Below are 19,549 nucleotides of genomic sequence, written 5' to 3'. Positions count from 1 at the left end.
ATTATTTTGGGGTTGGGTGTGAGGTGTTCAGCCTGAGATGATTTTCCTCACACAGGTGCTTGCAAGGATTGTCTCCTGCTAATTTCCCCTGATTATCTCTGCCCCTCGGCTCAGAAGTTGCAATCTTCTGATGCAGGTTATTATTATTATTATTATTATTATTATTATTATTATTATTATTATTATTATTATTATTATTATTATTATTATTATTCAGGTTGGAAATGCTCATAACTAGCAGAGCAAGCCAAGAGTTGTTATTTTTACATCTGTACATGCTTAATATTTAGACTTGGAACATTCAGCAAGAAGATACCAGTGGTTAAAAAATAAAAACTTTAGAGAAAGGTCTGTGTGCTGGAGCTAGAATTTATTACTTTAGGTACCAAACAACACAGTAAAATTATTTTCCTCTATGCAAAGTGCTATAAAAAATGACTCAAAAATCTAAATATGAGTCTAAATAGGTGTTATAATTAAAATTATATATTAGATATCTATTATATAATTGTATATATGAGATATAATATATATAATTATAAAACTATATATAATATATATAATTATATATAAACATATATTATTTATTTTATATTATTTATTATATAATATTTATTATATATATATTACAATATATATTATACAATATATATTATATATATTACAATATATTATATATTATTATATATTTATAGATATTTATAGATATATTATATATATTATATATAATATATATAATTATGTATAATTATATTGTTATTGATAATATAATAGAACACAATAGAACACAATAGAATAAATATATAATATAAAATAATATATAACACAATATATAATATATAACATAGCATAACATATAATATGATATGACATGATATGACATAATATGATATGACATGATATGATATAATATGATATGATATAATATGATATGATATAATATAATATAATATAATATAATACAATATAATATAATATAATATAATATAATATAATATAATATAATATAATATAATATAATATAATATAATATAATATAATATTTTCTATATATAAATTTATATATAAATATAATATATATATTATATTGAATATATACACATTAAAATATTGAATGCATATACATTAAAATATTTAGTGTATTTACATATGTTAAATGAAATTGTGTGGCCATGACCTGAATGAGTCTGATTTGGGTGAGTTGTGAGAACACAACTCAGAATAACAATAATGCTGCAAAGTCTGGGGCTGGAGAGCCAAAGAGGGGGGTGAAACTGGAGCACCTTGGAGGGGGCTGAAGAGGAGGAGGAGGAGGATGTGGAGCATCCCGTGGCTTTCAGAGGTGCCTTTTAATCAGAGTTCTCGTGTCAAAATGCAGATTTGGGATTCCCAGGGTGGGGCTGGCAGCCAGTGCTGGTGGCTCACGTTGGAAATTCAGATTTACGCTCCCCTCTTCCCCACAAACTCTGCTGCTGCCTCCATGGACAGCCAGAGGAAGCCAAATCCTGTCAGGATTGTCTCTGCCTGGTGTCTGTCAGGGCTGATCTCCATTTAACATCTGGATGCAGAAGTTTGAGTTCTTTGTGTGTGAACTTTATTAAAAATCTGTTGTTTGTAACTCAGCTACAGTCGTGCACAGAGATCCCTTTGTGCTTTTTAGCCATCACCTGCTGGAAATGGGAACAGACTGCTATTTCTGGGCTGAGAATACGAGGAGTTGTGGAAGAGCTGTGATTGATTTTTCTAGCATGAGGACTATTGAAACTGCAGCCTTTGAATTATTTAGGTATCGTGTGCTTGTACACATTTTCCAAATTGTGTCACATGTTTAGGGCCAAAAGCAGCTGCAGGATTGCTCTCCACCCTGTGCACAAGCTCATGTCCATCCATGTGCTCCCCACAGATAAATGGGAGCTGTTTAATCTCATTTAATCCACTGAAATTTGTCATGCAATTAACCTTACGTTTTAGATTAGTGCTGTGCCGGAAGAGAGATCGGCACTTGGAGCAGCTGCTTTCACTTGTACTGCAGAAATCTCTCCTAAGGGTGGAAGAAATGATCCTCTGCACTGACAAGATCCTTTTTTATTAATGGTTTGGGTAGAGTGAAACAAATCAAATCCAGTCAAATCCAATGAAATCCAATCAAATCAACAGGTTTGTTGTTTTTTGGGTTTCTATCCCACTCTGCATTTTCAGACAAGGAACCTGGAGGTCATCTAAGATGGAGAGGATTCTTTTTGATGTGTAAGAGAAGAACTTCTTTTCTGTAAAGAAGTTCTATTTAGATTAGTCACTAAGCAAAGGGTAATAATTCACCAATAAGAAAATGACAAGGAGTTAAGGTGACAGGCTTGTCAGAAAAATCCAATTTATTGAGCTTCAGTTGATCTCCAGAGAAATTTTTACTGAAGTCTAGGAAATCTCACCAAAGATGTGCTCGCCCCCAGGACCTCTAATGGCAATAATGACAATTTAGACAAACAAAAAAGGTGGGAAATAAATTACATTTAAAGAAGAAAGCTCTCTTTTGGTGTCTCCTTTTGAGGATCTGTGCCTGGAGTTTGCCCAGGAAGCCTGGTGCTCCTCCAAAGCATCTCACCGTGGTGTGTGTGCACGTTACTGCCGAGGTTTTGTGCTGACAGGTGCCCTAAAAACAGGTGTCCTGCTTCAAAATGATGTATCAGAGCACGAGACACACATCTACAGCTGCCTCAACTTTGGAACTTTGGGCTTTTATTGCCTTTTATTGGTGTTAGCATTGCCCTGGTGCTCCGTGTTCTGCTGGGGGTTGTGTTATCCCAGGAGAGATTTTGTGGCTTTCTCTACAAAACCCTGTGGAGAATTACAGGAACCCTGAAGATGTTCCTCCAAACACAAATTGGGTCTCTCAGACAAGCACAAACACCCTCATCAGCAAACAGATGTTTGTCTCTTGCTGCTTTTTGAGTTTTATCACGGTTTCACTGAGCTGAGCTTGAAGGAAAGTGTCCCCTGGCTTCATTTCTGGTGCCACCAGGAACTCATCTCAAGGAACCAAAAAAGGATTCCTTGTGAGCATCCTTGTAGCTTGAAAGTCACCAAAGAAAAGGAAAAAAACTGTTTTCTGAAGGAACTTGCCCTCTTAACACCTCCTCACCCTAATAAATTTATCTCCTGATAGGATTTGTGATTTTGATTGACCTCTCATCAATTATCAAATTTCCCCATCAGACACTTGCCTCAGGCCCTATTATTTAGTAGAGTTCATGGTTTTTCCCCCTCTTCCTCCTCTCTAAAACACCCCCAGACCTTTGCTCCCAGTCTGTTTCTTTTGAGTCCATAGTTACAGGAACATCCCAAGCTGGATGGATTTTTGTCTCTGCTGAGAAGTTTCAAACTCTGAGCTTTCTAAATTCTCCTGGGCAAGGTTTGAGATGTCTCTTTGGTGAAGGAGGCAGAACAAAGGTTTGGCTTTAAACCCCAAATTTATCAGCAAATAGGAATATAATTTGTTTTTATTTCCAGTAAAAAAGTAAAAAAGCCCAGAGTGGAAAATGGACAGAGCCCCTTCCTTTCTCCCCACCCTCCAAAAAAAACAAAGAAAGGAAAGGAAAGAGGAAAGGAAATGAAAGGAGAGGAGAGGAGAGGAGAGGAGAGGAGAGGAGAGGAGAGGAGAGGAGAGGAGAGGAGAGGAGAGGAGAGGAGAGGAGAGGAGAGGAGAGGAGAGGAGAGGAGAGGAGAGGAGAGGAGAGGAGAGGAGAGGAGAGGAGAGGAGAGGAGAGGAGAGGAAAGGAAAGGAAAGGAAAGGAAAGGAAAGGAAAGGAAAGGAAAGGAAAGGAAAGGAAAGGAAAGGAAAGGAAAGGAAAGGAAAGGAAAGGAAAGGAAAGGAAAGGAAAGGAAAGGAAAGGAAAGGAAAGGAAAGGAAAGGAAAGGAAAGGAAAGGAAAGGAAAGGAAAGGAAAGGAAAGGAAAGGAAAGGAAAGGAAAGGAAAGGAAAGGAAAGGAAAGGAAAGGAAAGGAAAGGAAAGGAAAGGAAAGGAAAGGAAAGGAAAGGAAAGGAAAGGAAAGGAAAGGAAAGGAAAGGAAAGGAAGCCACAAAGCAAAAAAAAAATCTCAAAATCCCCAAACCACCCTAAACACCTGAACTATGTCCTTTGAAAAACACAGTATTTTCAAACAGAAAAGTAAGGGAAATCCTAGAAATTTCTATCTCACTGTCTGGACCTCTTGTACATATAGAAGAATGATCTTTTTTTGCAACATACTCTGAAATATGGGAATTTTTGGCATGCAGGGAACTGTTTATGTGGTGTTTTTAAGGAAGAGCTGTCCCATGCTTTATTTCAGTAGGGAATAAATTGTCTGGGGAATTATAATTTCAGAAATTATAAGAAATCCATTGTGCTGCCTGTTCCAGCAACGTGGAACCTTTCTCAGAAAATTCAAAATCTAAACAGTGTTGGCAAAGTTACAATAACTTGCCAGGCAGTGTCAGTAGTTAATTTTCAAGCATAAATATTTAACTTGCAGGCATTTGATACTGGAAGTGAGAGCAGCTCGTGCACTTGCACATTGAAATGGACTTTTTTTTCTCATTGCTAGGAGCTCTTTGCATCTTCTGTGAATGGCATGCAGAAAAAAAAAAAAAATTAAAAATCCTTGCTTTTGAGGAGGGAAATTAAGGAAAACCAAGATCTCATTTCAAGTGAAGCACTGCTCTTGAAAACAAAAATTTTGTTTAGATTTTTTAAGAAATGTTTAGTCTCAACTATGGCAAACAAACTGTCTTAAATTCTATATTTTCTCTGTGTGTGTGCATGTTCTGAAACCCCCAAACCCTTACTGGAGAAATTCTTAATTCTTAATTCTCTTATCTGAAACTTCACTGAGTCTGATGTGATAAAAACTGAATGTGTCTATTATAAAATTTGTTTTGGAAAAAGCCCTAATTCAAGTTGCAATCCAGCTTTCATTATCATTCCTACCCCTGTTTACAGAATGCCTTCAGAAAAACCTTATTTTTTTGGGGGGAAAAAATCCCTAGCATCATAACATATATCTAACATAGGTGTTAGATATTAAAATGAATGTCTTGTCAACTTGCTTTTATAAAAAGGATAATAAGGAAAAATATCCAAACCATGCTTCAAAGAAAGAGTTTCAGGTGCGTGCAGCCTTGCATTCACTGCAGGAAAATTCCAGGCATGGCAGCTGAGAAGTTACTAAAGATTTCTGGACAAAAAACAAACCCCAGTCTGCTTTTTCATATAAATGGGTGGGTTTGTTTGGTGTCCAGATGTTCAAATGTCATCCTGACATACTGAAAGTCTGTTAGGCTTTCAAAACTTCCAAAGTGAGGTGTTAAAAACCAAGGAAAGGGTTGGAGGTGGATGGTTCCAGCCTTAGGAGCTGGGATCCTCTAAAGGCTGGAGAGGAGCAGGGTCTCTTCTGGTGGAATAAATGATGCAATAAATCCATTTTCTTTCTGTACATGTTCTTTTCCTCATGTCCATCTTGCTTGAAATGAGCCAAAGGAGCTGCTGCTCTCTAGAAATCTCATCTCAAGTGTGGGGTTGCACGTGGACACTTTATGTCGAAAAATATGTGTTAACCCCAGATTTATTATATATATTTACTTATTATATATATTTATATTTATATATATATATAATATACATTCCTTGTATTATCTATTTATTTATTATATTATATATTCTATATATTCTATATATTCTAGGCATTATATATGTTATATATATTATATACATTATGGATAATATATTATGCATAATATATATTATTCATATTATATATATTATTATATATAATATGGCTAATATAATGTAATGTAATATAATATAATACAATATAATATAATATAACTATATATTATTGTATAGTAACAATATTATATATTATACAGGATATAATATATAATATATAATATGAAATATAAAATATATATTATATATTATATATTATATAATATATAACATAATATAATATATTATATATAATATAATATCTATTATATACTATATACTATATTTATTTATTATATTTAATATATAATATAATAGATCTATATAATATATCTTTAATATAATATATATAAGATATATATTATATTAAATTATATATAATATAATTATATATATAAATATATAAGATAATATGATATATCTTTAATATAATATATATTATGTATGTATTTTATATATATATACACACATACATATACACACACACACACACACACACACACACACACATATATATATATAAATATATATATAAAATATATAAAATATTATATGATATATTAGATCTAGAGGTGTTTGAAGATGATGCCATCCTGCCCCTCCCATCCCCAGGAAGTGCAGGCTGATCCCTGCCATTCCCACCCCTGGGGCTTGGCCTCGTGGCTGCAGTTTTGCAGACCCTGGGGTGCTTTCCTTGCTGCCTCTGAGCTGAGCCAGGGTGGGGATCCAGTAGAAACCCCCAAGGCTCCTCTGAAAATAATTTGGGGTTTTTCTTAAATATTTGCATTTGTCCCTGCTGAACTCCATCCTATTTTAAAGAGTTTTTCTTCAGTTGGTGGAGTTAATGTTAAATTCAGATCCTGCCCTTCAGTGTGTTTGCTTTACCTCCCAGCTTCAGTTAGCTGCTTGTTTAATGCCACTATTCACTGTTTAATCATCCAGATCATTAATTGAGCAGAATCAAAACGTGGAACAGACTCAGACCCAGGGCAGGTGATTGGATTCCTCCCTGTGCCACATCCTGCAGCTCAGCTGGACACAATGCTGGCTGCTCTCAGCCATCCACTGCTCTCAAACTCATCATACAAAAACTCCTTCCTTGCTTGGATGGCCCCAGAATTCCTCTCAAACTGTTACCTCTCTCTCTCTTTTCTTTGCCTCCTTTGGGCTCAATTCTTTGTGAATACAACTTTTCTCTAGTCTCCCAGCCTTCTCTGGGCTGAATTCTCTGTAGATACAGCTTTTCTCTAGTCTCCCAGCCTTCTCTGGGCTGAATTTTCCTGGGATCCTCCCTCGTGGGGAGTTCCACTTATCTCAGTCTTTATGATTCGAAGTAAACTCTTGAGCTCGTTAGAATCTTGTTTCTTGTGTTTATTGAAGGATCCTTACAAAACTTAACAGGTCTCTCTAGGCTGGTTACAAGGTTAATCTTTGCAATTTGGTACATTTCTTTCTTCTGATGGTACAAACAAGGCCTTGTGGCACACTTCATGTCTGATACACAAAATGGCACCGAAATACGCAGTTCTTTTATCTTTATACCTGTTTTTACCCAATTAACAATAGACACGTATATTATTTTTCTTAATGACCCAGTGACCCATCACCTCTGTGCTGCACTGTGACATTTTCTATCCAATCACTCACTATTACCCAAAAACCTCTAGGAGAGGAACATGAAGAAGAAAGAAGAAGGACAAGAGGCAACACCCTAAATCCTCCATATTGTCTCCTGTTCTCTAAACTACTTTTTCACCCAGTGATTTAAGAAACTTTCTAATCTACACACCTACCTTTCTTATCTAACTTTAACATTTGTTTTCATGTATCACCATGAAAACATGCTCATGAATTTCATATTATATGAAATTCAGTGTTCTCTTGAATCTCAGAACTAAACACTAAAAGCAAGGGCACACAGTCTGTATTTCAGACTCCAACATCAAACCATCAGACAATACCTCATAAAGCTATGAATCAAATCAGGAGATTTTAGTGCTTGGATATAATATTATATTATAATATATTATAGATTAATATATAGATTGGACCCTACTGCTTGCACCTTGCCTGGGAATTCTGTTGCTCAGCTCTGCAAGGAACTGCTTTTCTTTGCTGCAATTTATTCATGACAGGTCCATGGCTCTCTCTTTTTTTCTACTTGTCCTGAAAAAAGTGAAAAGCACTTGCTGGTGTTTGTTTATTTTACTCATTCCAATTTTTCTTTTCCTTTTTTTGAAACTGAAGTTAGTCTGGATGTAAATTTGCCCTCCTTTTACTTTTTCACTCATCTGTTTATTTATTTATATTTTTATATCTTTATTTCCCTCTATTTATTTTTTATTATAAACTAGGTATGCTATAAATATAATATAATACATATAATATATATATAAATATAATATATAATTTATATATAAAATATATATAATATATATATTAGAGTTATTATAAACTATTTTATATTTTTATTATATCTCTATATTATATATATAATAATATATATAATATATTAAAATATATATTATGGTTATCATAAATGATTTTATATTTTTATTATATCTCTATATTATATATATTATAATATATATTATTTATAATATTAACTATATTACATTACATTACATTATGTTACATTATTATATTCCATTATGTTGTGCTATATTATATTATATGTTATATATGTTATATTTATTCTATTCTATTCTATTTATTATATTTATTCTATTATATTATATTTATTATATTAATATTTCATATTTATATTATAAACTAAATGTATATTAAAATATCAATATTTTATATTTATAAACTGGGGATTCCACTTACCATTTCTGTGTCCTCTGAGATCTCTCCTGTCTTCCATCAGCTCAAATCAGCAGCCAACAGCTTTGAGGTTACTTCAGAAAGTGCTTAAAATATTCTATTATCCTAAATAATATTTAATGTATCTTAAAACATTCTAGGGTGCAGTACCAAGGTCACTGAAAGCATGGGAAATATCCAAATATTTCCTTCCCTTTTACAGTTGGAAATGATATCTGGTTTGGTTTGGGCTTTATTTGTGCTAATCATCACCTCTTGATGGATATTTTGGGGGTTTTTTTTGAGTAAAAACTGATGCAAAAATGTCATGTAATAACCTAATCCTTCTTGGAATAATGCATCAAGTGCTCTCCTTTTTCCATTGGTTAAGGGATCAATGTTTTCCACGTTGTTCCTCATTAACAAATGAAGAATACACTGTCATACACTGATTTTTGTGTGTGTGTGTTGCTCATGCTTCTGATTTTGACAGCTCTCACTGCAATATTTTATAGCATTTTCCCCATTTCCCTGCTCCCTGTTTGCTTTTTCCCCATTTTCCTGCTCCCTGTTTGCTTTTTCCCCATTTCCCTGCTCCCTGTTTCTTTCATTCTGGGAGCAGTTAAAGCACTGAGTTAACCAATCTCATCTTTCATCTTTTCATCTCCTCTGCTTTGGGGGAAAACACAACTCTGCTGCACTTTCAAGGGGTGCAATTTCAAGATTCTGCTGTTTTTAAAATGGTAGGAAAAAAAAAAAAAAGCAAATAATGACACTCCACATCAGGTTTGGTGTCTTTTTCATTTAAATAATCGATCTAAGCACAACTTTCTCTAAAATAAACTAGGTGAAGTCAAAACCCCCATCAGAAGATTGTGATTCCATGGTGTCAATGACTTGTCCATTTCTTGTTCCAAATGGTCACTACAGAAATGCTTTTTTGAGAGGGTTAATAGGTGGCATGACAGATGGCATTAAAATTTAAATACCACTTTAAATGGTCATCACTGTGGATTTTAACAGTGTTTCTGGTGAGGTTTTGGTGATTTAGTTGTCAGCTTTCAGCATTTGTGTGACATATTTAATTTCCTGTTGGAGAGCAACCTTACCTGTTACTTTAGTGACTGAACCCTGATTTTTGAGACCTGTGTTTCTGTTGTTTCTGCATCTATTTTAGTTCTGCAGTCTTGCATTTTTATTTTATTTTTTTTTTTCAGGAGAGAAAATCTTTTCCAAAAGACTTTGTGATCTGACTTGGTGGCACATTTTCTGTTTAATTATATTCAGATGCTTAAATTCATGATCTGTAGCACAGAAGGGCTTGAGAGAGCAGAATTTGGTGCACCAGCTGGGCACAGTCGACAACACAAATTCTTGCTGAAGGGTGGTGGGGATTAGCAGGGTGATGATGCTGTGGATCACAGTGCTTAGTGAGTTATTGCTTTTTGGGTGGGGGCTCAATCTCCATTTCCTAGTTCTGGGCAACATGCAGCTTAATAATGGTGGATTTGGGAGCATGGAAATGCTCTCAAAAAATGCTATTTTTTTGCTACGCTGCATAAAGGGAAAAAAAAACCCCAAATGCAGTAACAGCAGCTCTCAGGTTGCAGCAAAGTTTTGTGGTGGGGGAGAAATGAGTGCTGTAGGTGAAATTCCAGCACTGTGCCTCATGAGTTCAAGAGGAATTGTGTTCTTACTGCCCAGGAATTAACCCTAAGCATTTAGATTATAGGGTGGAATTTCTTTCTCCCTGAAACTTTGGCTGTGTTGAAAATATTTTGCTCAGCTCTTGAATGTAGTTGTGGGAGCTTCATTCTTTTATTTCAGCTATTCCTATAAAGCACCTCCAGAACAAGTCATTTGTCACTGCCATTAATCATTTACTACAGATCCTGTCTGCAGCCTCTGAGCTTCATAAAACAGACAGATCCTTGTCAGTAATCAATATTTGTAATATTTGTTAATATAAGTCTGTCGTTACTGACTCATCGTTGGAGATTAATTTGAGACAAAGCACTTTGTTATGGGACTGCTGATCATATTAGAAGCAAACCCAATAAAACCACTGAAAGCTGGATCCTTAACTTTGCTGGCACATTAAAATCAAAATGCATGAGCTTGGATCCTCATGTGGAACCTAACTATTAAGAAATAATAATGATGAAGCTTGACGCATTCCCAAATTGCAGAAAAGTCTTCATTAAGGAGCAGCAGCTGTTTATTTGCAGGAGCACATGGTCCAGTCAGCATGATAAGAACACTGTGGAGAGGGATCAGCAAGTTTGCTTTTGCTGGAAAACACACATCTTTCTTCTCCACTCTAATGGGTCAGTATTAAAGAAGAGCTGGAGTTGGAGAATAATTAGTGATTTGCCATTTATTTTTCCTTTCCAGCGTGCCTCAGGCTAGGGAGGTCAAATAGATGCTAAGAGAAAAAACTGCATCTGGAACTAGTCTGAAAATAAATACGTATCCCATGAGTAGTGCTGTGTACAATTTGCTTAGCCTTGGAAAACTAAGTTTGTCTGCCACTTGATTGCCTGCTTCATCGAGGAAATCTGCTTAGCCTGTAGGATTCTGAAAGCTCTTTTTCTTCATCTTCAAAATGTGAGGGATGTGAATTAACCATTTCCCATTCCTTGTTTCTTTCAGCTTTCCCTTTCACATGCCAGAGTCACATTACTCATCAGCTTCCTTTGGCTGGTTTGCAGCAAGGAGGTTTTTCAGTGAGCAGAGACAAGCTCTGGATTTCCCTGCTCTGTAATGAGACTACAACAGCCTGAAAATCTTATGGCAATGACATGAAATAACATCTGACTCTATCCTGTCCTTCCTTGCGAGTCAGTGAGATGAATTTACAAATGTTGGATGCTTTCTAGGTAGAGGCATCTCCTGTTGCACTTTGTGTGTCAATGTAATTGTATTTATTCCACCTGCTTTAATTCATTTGTAGTGCAGTCAGTGCCATCACACCTTGGCACTGCACATCCAGCTATGAAATATGCATCTTGAGTAATTATTTCCATTCAAGAAGAGCTTGCCAAGTCCCTGGTTTTAAATGCCTTTCATCTGATATTGCAAATGAAGCAGTCTTAAAAGTTTTTTTCCCTTTGCTTTGTCTAACAGTCCACAGGAGCCCACCTGTCCTCTTTACTAACACCACATTTCTACACTAATCTAAGGTGGAACTTGCTCAGCAGGAGGCTTTGAGCTTGCTTGGAAATAGGTGATGTGGCTCCTTGGCTGGGTTTCCACTCTCTGCCCCCTGCATCTGCTGCTCAGGTGTAAATGGGAGCTCCAGATGTAAATGGAAGCTCAGATATAAATGGAAACTCAGGTGTAAATGGAAGCTCAGATAATATGGAAGCTCAGGTACAATAGAAACTCCAGATGTAAATGGGAGCTCCAGATGTAAATGGAAGCTCAGGTGTAAATGGAAGCTCAGATACGATGGAAACTCCAGATGTAAATAGAATCTCTGGATGTAAATGGAAGCTCAGATATAAATGGAAGCTCAGGTGTAAATGGAAGCTCAGGTACAATGGAAACTCCAGATGTAAATGGAAGCTCAGATATAAATGGAAGCTCAGATATAATGAAAGCTCAGGTACAATGGAGTCTCCAGATGTAAATGGAAATTCAGGTGTAAAGGGACGCTCCAGATGTAAATGGAAGCTCCAGGTGTAAATGGAAGCTCAGATATGATGGAAGCTCAGGTACCATGGAAGCTCCAGGTGTAAATGGAAGCTCAGATATGATGGAAGCTCAGGTACCATGGAAGCTCCAGGTGTAAATGGAAGCTCAGAAGCACCAGTCTCAAGACTGGGCAGGGTTTTGAAGCTGACCTGGGGAGGAATAAGATCTGTGGAACCCTCAGGCCTCCCTTTACCTGTAGCTCAGATTATGGGCCCCAGGGAAACTCACAACTCCACAACAAATTAAATAGTTACATCAAAATAAATAGTCTCTTAAATACGATACAGGACGTACCTAAACAAAGCATTCTTAATCAAGGTTTGCTGTCGTGACTTTGCGTATATTCTTTGTTGCATTTTTTTAACAGGGCTTATATTTTCTTCTGTAAAGTGTCTGGGATAAAATTCAGTTTATCTTTCACAAGCTCTTGCAGATCTCAGCTGAAGCATAGTCCAGAGAGTAAAGCAATCTGTTCCAAAATTTCAAAATTCTCTCAAAGCGATCAAGGTTTTAATTTGGGTCACTGGAAAGGCCTCATTGAAGAGGCACAGGTGGCTTAGCTGTCCTTACTGAAACACTGCAACAACTGCATTAGCTTGAAAGAGTGACTTTATTATTTTTAAAACTGCTAAGACCTTCTCAATATCAGCCACGTGTCACCTGATGTGTATATTCCATTTTTATGATTGGGCAAATCCAAATACTTCCTCACTTTGGGCTAAAGAAGCTGCAAAACTCGGGACTGCTAGGTTTTAGCATTCTTATTAATTCAATTAATAATAATTTAATGCTTTTAAAATAGGTTTCTGCATTGCTTCAGTAGTTCATCCATCAGTTCATCAGGATATGGAATTAGTTCCAATTTCTAAACATTCCAAACAGTTCCAAACTCTCTGCACAGGAGCACAGAGAGCACAAAAGCCACGAGCTGTGCCTTTGTGTGCTGTTTCTACTCCACTGTACCTCCTATAGAATGGAAGTTCTTAGGTTCTGTAGGTTCCTAGACCTATACATAAGTGCTGGCTGTGGGAGAATTCAGCCTACTGGTAAAATTTCACCTTCCCTTGAGGTAATCTGGAAGAAACATGAAGATTTTTATGATAGGACTTGACAGTTTCATTTGTGTCCTTTGCCACGTACCAGACAGCGCAGCGCTGCATGTCTGAGTGAGAAGGGCATGAGGAGTAACCTCACCCCCTGAACTTTCAAGCAGTCTAGCTTGCAAAATGTGTGGGTAAAAAAGAAAAAGTTTCTTTTCTCTGAATCTCTGGAGACTGCATTGATGGGAGTTGCCTTCAATGGCCCAGCATCCACCAGTCTTGTTGGGAGTCTCTTGCGAGACAAAAGCTTGCATTTATATTCACAATGAAGAATTTCAATTACCTCCACTACCTTCCACTGAAGGTTTCTAAAAACCACTAGATTTAAATAAAATAAAGCACAAATTCCTCTGCTTCATTTCATTTTTAACTCCATTCTTAACAGGTTCCAACTATGGGAGTCCCCGTCCGGCTCACGCCAACATGAACGCCAACGCGGCGGCGGGGCTGGCCCCGGAGCACATCCCCACGCCGGGGGCAGCCCTGTCCTGGCAGGCTGCCATCGATGCTGCCAGGCAGGCCAAGCTGATGGGCAGTGCTGGCAACGCCACCATCTCCACGGCCAGCTCCACGCAGAGGAAGAGGCAGCAGTACGGCAAGCAGAAGAAGCAGGGCAGCACCACGGCCACGCGCCCGCCGCGCGCGCTGCTGTGCCTGACGCTGAAGAATCCCATCCGGAGGGCGTGCATCAGCATCGTCGAATGGAAATATCCTTTGCTGCTCATCCTGATCTGCCTGGACAGGGGTGCAGGGGTGGGGTTGCCAAGTTGAGTTGCTTGGATGAGTTCATGGGATTCAAACCAACGCCCCCAAAGAGGAAGGGAATCGATGCCTGAGGTTGAAAGGCACCACTTCAAAATCCACAAATAATTTTTGGTGTCTTAACTGAGGTGGTTTATGCTGAAGTGGGGCACGTCAGGAAAGAGGATTAGAGCTGAAAGCTGAACTGTACCCCTCTGTGAGGAACCACTGGAGGGCTGGGTGATAGAGCTCAAGTGGTTGAGTTCTGCTCTTTGGAAAAGGCGTGGCCCAGGCTGAAATAAATGCATGGGAGATATTCAAAGTAGCTGGGGTCAGAACTGACCTGGCTCTGTGGGTATAGATATGGATCTATCTATCTATCTATCTATCTATCTATCTATCTATCTATCTATCTATCTATCTATTTATCTATGGATATATAGATATATAGATATAGATATATAGATATAAATATATAGATATAGATATAGATATATAGATAAAGATATACAGATATAAATATAGATATATAGCCATAGATATAGATATATAGATAAAGATCTATAGATATAAATATAGATATATAGCCATAGATATAGATATAGATATAGATACAGATATAGATATATAGATATAGATATATAGATATAAATATATAGATATAGATATAGATATATAGATAAAGATATATAGATATAAATATAGATATATAGACATAGATATAGATATAGATACAGATATAGATAGATATCAATATAGATATAGATAGATAGATATTGATATATAGATATATAGATATATAGATATATAGATATAGATATAGATGTAGATATATAGATATATAGATGTATAGATATATAGATATGGATATATATAGATATATATCCATATTTATCCACGATATATAGATATATATCCATATATATATGTGGATAGCAGCTGCTGGCAGCTTTCCCCCTTTTTTTAAAATTTTTATTGGTTTTTTAGAGGTGTCACCAGTCCAAAGCTCTGGTGCTTTGAATCATTTTTTGTTAAACATGTGACATCGCACTTTCTACAGCATGGAGAATAGAATGGGGCAGAAGGTAAAACACAGAACAAGGTAAAAAACCCCCAAAGGTACCCTGAGACTGGGCTGGGAACTGTCAATTATATTGGAAATCCAGTTAAAATAATAAGGCTCAGTAATGGTGAGGGATAATGGTTATCTAGAGGAAGAGAATAAGAAATACAGCTAAAGTGAGCTGTCCAAATGCAGAGCCAGATCTGATAGTCTGAACAAGAGACAGATGGTGGCACAGATGATGGATGACAAGCACTGACACAGAACTGCAGAGGGAAGGGGTCAGTGCTGCTTCCCTGGAAAGTCAGGGAGAGTCAGATCCTTGCTCTACTGTGTGCAAGGAGCAAAGCCCCTTTAGTCACCCCAGTCTGATCAGTGCAGGCTGGAATCTGAGTCTTTGGAGTGAAACTCAGACTGAAATGAAGTGTGTCTCCTCTGCATCCTCAAAGAGAAGCCAGGATTAACCCTGAACAGCAATCACAAGCTAATGGAGCTCTTCAGGAAGCACAAAAGAGAAAGAATGTTTTTAGGGATAGATAAGCATGTCAAGGGAAGGCAGTACAGAACTTGGCAGTAGTTAACATGATAAAAAAATGAATTAAGGCATTTAAGACAATGTGATAATATTATTCCTTTGGGTGTCTGGTGGGATGTTGGGTGAAAACAGAAAAGGAGTATATTAGGTATTGCTGACATGGACATACTTTTCAGATGAAGAACTTGTTAAAAATGCTCCTGTCAATCCTTCCATGTCCTTAAACTACCTGCCTGCCTGTTCCTTCCTTCTTCAGATGCTAATTTTTAATCCCTTGATTAAGTTTGCTGCTTTTTATTGCTTCTGACATGAGTCTGATACTTTAAGCACAAGAAGATGGGTGATGACTAACAGGGTAAAACTGAGTTTAGGTTTTCTTAGCAGCACCCCAGTCACCACATGTCTTCAGAGAGATTTGATAGGTGAATAAGATCAGCAATAAATGATTTGGAATGATGTGCTGTAAAGCAGGGTACAGCACTGCTGAGATCAAGAGATGACCAAACAGTGCAATTAAAGCAACACAAAGATGCTGAAGTTTGCAGTTTGGGGCTTTGTTTGGTTTTAGGTGAGTTAGTGGAAGCATTTTTGGTTTCCATCAGAACCCTTCATTGTACATTTAGAGTTTATAAACATAAAACACTTCAATGACAATGAGCAATATCAAAGGGCTGTGACAAGGTTTGGTTTAATTCTATATTCTGTCTAGTGACAAGGTTTAGTTTAATTCTATATTCGGTCTTCTCCTACTTGCTAAAAACTACTGAGAAAGGCTCAGCCTAATTTGTTGTACTACTAAAATTTAGGCATAATAGATATTAAATATCAAATGGTACTTCAGTGGTGTTTCTTGCCCAAATGTTACAGTGTTCAGAGCCTTGAACTGCATTCAAGAAAAAGTGAAATGGAGTAATTACCTTATTTTGCAAAGATTTAGCTGTGTATTTAATTTTCTGCCTTTTGTGCAGTGTATTTGTAGGTTTTATAGAATTTAGTGTTTACTGTGCAAAAAGGGAATGCAAATAAAAGATGTGTAAACAGTGATAAAGTAACAGATAACAATCCTGCCCAAACAAACAAACAAAAAAATAAATCTGGGGTGGGGGGAAGTGATTGAGAGAATCAAAGCCTATGGAAATCCAGGTTTTTTTAAGCAGTAAATATTATAGAAACAGCCTGGGGTAGTGCATACCTGAGAAGTCTGGTGTAGTCTTCCTCTCCTGACCTGCTCTCCTGCCTCCGTGGTACCATTTATCTCCTATCACTCAGAGGCTTAAGCAGAGCAGTCTGGTGAGTCTGGAACCCTCTGCCTGTTCCAGATGTGCAATGCAGGATGGATGTGAGGATTAACAGCAGCCTGGCATTTGTGTACATCTTCAGCTCAGCTTAGCACTCAGAGCTCTCCTGTTCTCTCTGCCCAGAGCAGCAGCCTGCTGACCACAATCACACCTGCTCTGCTGACATTTGGCAGTCCCAGGGCAGATAAAGTCATGCTCAAATGCATCCCATGGCACAGGTTATTGTCCCTTGGCATTGTCCCTGCTCTGTCCTGCTCCTCATCCCCCCTCCAGAGCCCTGGGGAGTTATCCCAGGAGCAGCCTCCAGGAGATTCTTGCAGTAAATGCAGAACAGACCCTAAATGTGGTCTCTGGTGGGACTTTGGAGACACTTCACAGCAGCTGAGATCAGGGAGAACATTGAAATAGATAAAATGCAGTGCCAGGAGGCTGGGCAGGAGGAAAATGCCCTTTGCTTCCAGTGGATAGCCAGGGGGGCACTGGGCTGGTGCAGGATTTCTTTGCTGAACATTCCAAAGGTTTGGTTCCTCTCTTGCCCCAGCAAAGCTGATGTGAGGCTGAAATTGCCTCTGAGCTGTTTCTCTGTCTCTCAACTGTCCCTAATAAACTGTGCAGGGACCTTTGTGCTCCCTCTGATGCCAAATGAAATGCAAATTAAAGAGAAAGAAATCCTCCCTCAAATAATTTTTTCAGCAAAACAAGTATACATGGCAACGTGCAGTGTAAGCACATTTTGGACACTTTCTTTTTGCTTTAACAAAATTTATCCTTTTTTAAACATCTTCTAGCTATGTATGCAGGTATTGCTTGAGCCCTCCAAGATATGACAGAGAAACTGAGAAAGGAGGGGGCAAATATACAGCAATAACAACAAAAGAAAAAAAAACAAAAACAAACCCCAAAAATGTTTGTTTAAATTATCTGAGAATTTACAAATGCAGATGAAACAACCAAGAAAAAATAATCCTAAAAAGAGCAAGGGCAGTCACCATAGAGCAGGTTTCTCTTATTCAAACTAGTGCAGCCACACTCAAAGGGAAATTGGGAAAATGCAATCTAAATAAGTAAAAGGAGAAAAAACTTTTAAGAAATCTGTGTTTACTCTGGCACGCGACTGGCCTACACTGCTTTTGACTTATTAGGAAGATTTTTGGCTGGGAGCTCCTAAAAGCACTTAAAAAGGCATATGTTTCTTTTCAGAATATAAGGGGCTTGGAATGCTTTATTTAAACAAAATTCTTATAATTTATTTTATTTATTTTTTTTTTAAATTTCTTTTTCTTTTTGTGTGCTCATTTTGGAACAATTTCCTTAACTCCATTCCTCAGACCATTTGAAATAATTATTTTACTGACTATTTTTGCCAATTGTGTGGCCTTAGCTATCTATATCCCCTTTCCAGAAGATGATTCCAATGCCACCAATTCCAATCTGGTAAGTCCTCCATGGAGTTTAGTCTTACTATTTTGAAAGTCCTTTTGAAAAGCCATTGTGGAGACTTGTGAAGGTGGGGAATGTGAAAAACAAAGAGTAGAACATTACAAAAGTTGGTTTTATTTGCTGTGTCTTGTCAATTTATTTTACTCTCTGTTTCAATGGAGGTGGTTTTATAGAAGAATATCCCACAAAGGTGTTGTAGGTGATGTTTGGGTCAGCAAATTTCAGGATGCTGCAAAAAGCTGTTGGAGAATTTGAACCTGCAGCTATTTGGGGGGTGATATCTTTTTTACTCAGGGATTGTCTGGTGGTTTTTGTCTTGTGCCATTGTGAAGTTGGTGCTGTTCTCCTCTGGAGTGATTGATGATTAATTTGTGCTTGCATTTCAGACACCTGTATTGGTTTGAACAGGATTTTTTGTTTGTTTGTTTTTTTTTTTTTTGTTTGGGGTTTTTTGTTTGGTTTGGTTTTTTAATATTTTTTTGTTTGTTATTTTTAATCATTCCCTCTTGTTGGGGGAATATAACTTTTCTTCTGTCACCACTGATGCTGGTGTTGGTATTTTGGGATTGATTGATATAAAAAGGAAGAGTGTTTACTTTTGGCTTAGCTTGAAGCCATAGCAAAGAATTCTGTTCAGTGAGGGCAAAACACAAACCAGCTCTGGAACGCAGTTCCCTGAATTAGCAGAAAACATTTTTGGATTTTTTTTTTTTCCTCTCAAATATGTGAATAAATCTCCTACTTGTCATGTTGAATCAGGATGAAAACTCACTCCCAGAGTTTAGGAGCAGGGATGCTATTTCCTGAATAGAATTTATTGAGACTTAAGAAATTTTAGAGCAACAGAGGAGGAAAACAAAAAGCCATAGTTCTAAAGTAGCGACAACTGGGATGGCTGACACACATTGTAATTAAAAAGATTCATGCTGCTCTTGGAAGTCAGTCATCTGATTAAATCTCTCTTGAAGTTTTAGAAAACACATTGCAAACTTCAGGAACTGCTGAAACAATACTTCTATGTTTAAAAAAAATAAAAATAGAAAGTAGTAAAAAATTTGGACTGTAACTCCCTAAAGAAGTACAAATAGAGAAGCAGGAGGTGGTAAGTGATTGGTAACTAATCTCTCA

General features: G+C 37.0%; 1 protein-coding gene across 1 annotated transcript in view; it reads left to right on the top strand.

Moving 5' to 3' along the window:
• Positions 1-19,549, top strand: part of CACNA1C (calcium voltage-gated channel subunit alpha1 C) — a 465,827-nt gene that overhangs the window by 58,979 nt on the left and 387,299 nt on the right. The window contains exons 2-3 of the mRNA XM_058853070.1: positions 13,730-14,052; positions 18,311-18,415. Of these exons, the coding sequence (XP_058709053.1) occupies positions 13,730-14,052; positions 18,311-18,415 (428 nt within the window). The remainder of the gene's footprint in view (positions 1-13,729; positions 14,053-18,310; positions 18,416-19,549) is intronic.

Source organism: Poecile atricapillus, chromosome 18 (genome assembly GCF_030490865.1).
Source record: "Poecile atricapillus isolate bPoeAtr1 chromosome 18, bPoeAtr1.hap1, whole genome shotgun sequence".
NCBI classification, from domain to species: Eukaryota; Metazoa; Chordata; class Aves; order Passeriformes; family Paridae; genus Poecile; species Poecile atricapillus.
The sequence above is the reverse complement of the archived record's forward strand: the minus strand, read 5'-3'. Positions and strand labels throughout refer to the sequence as shown.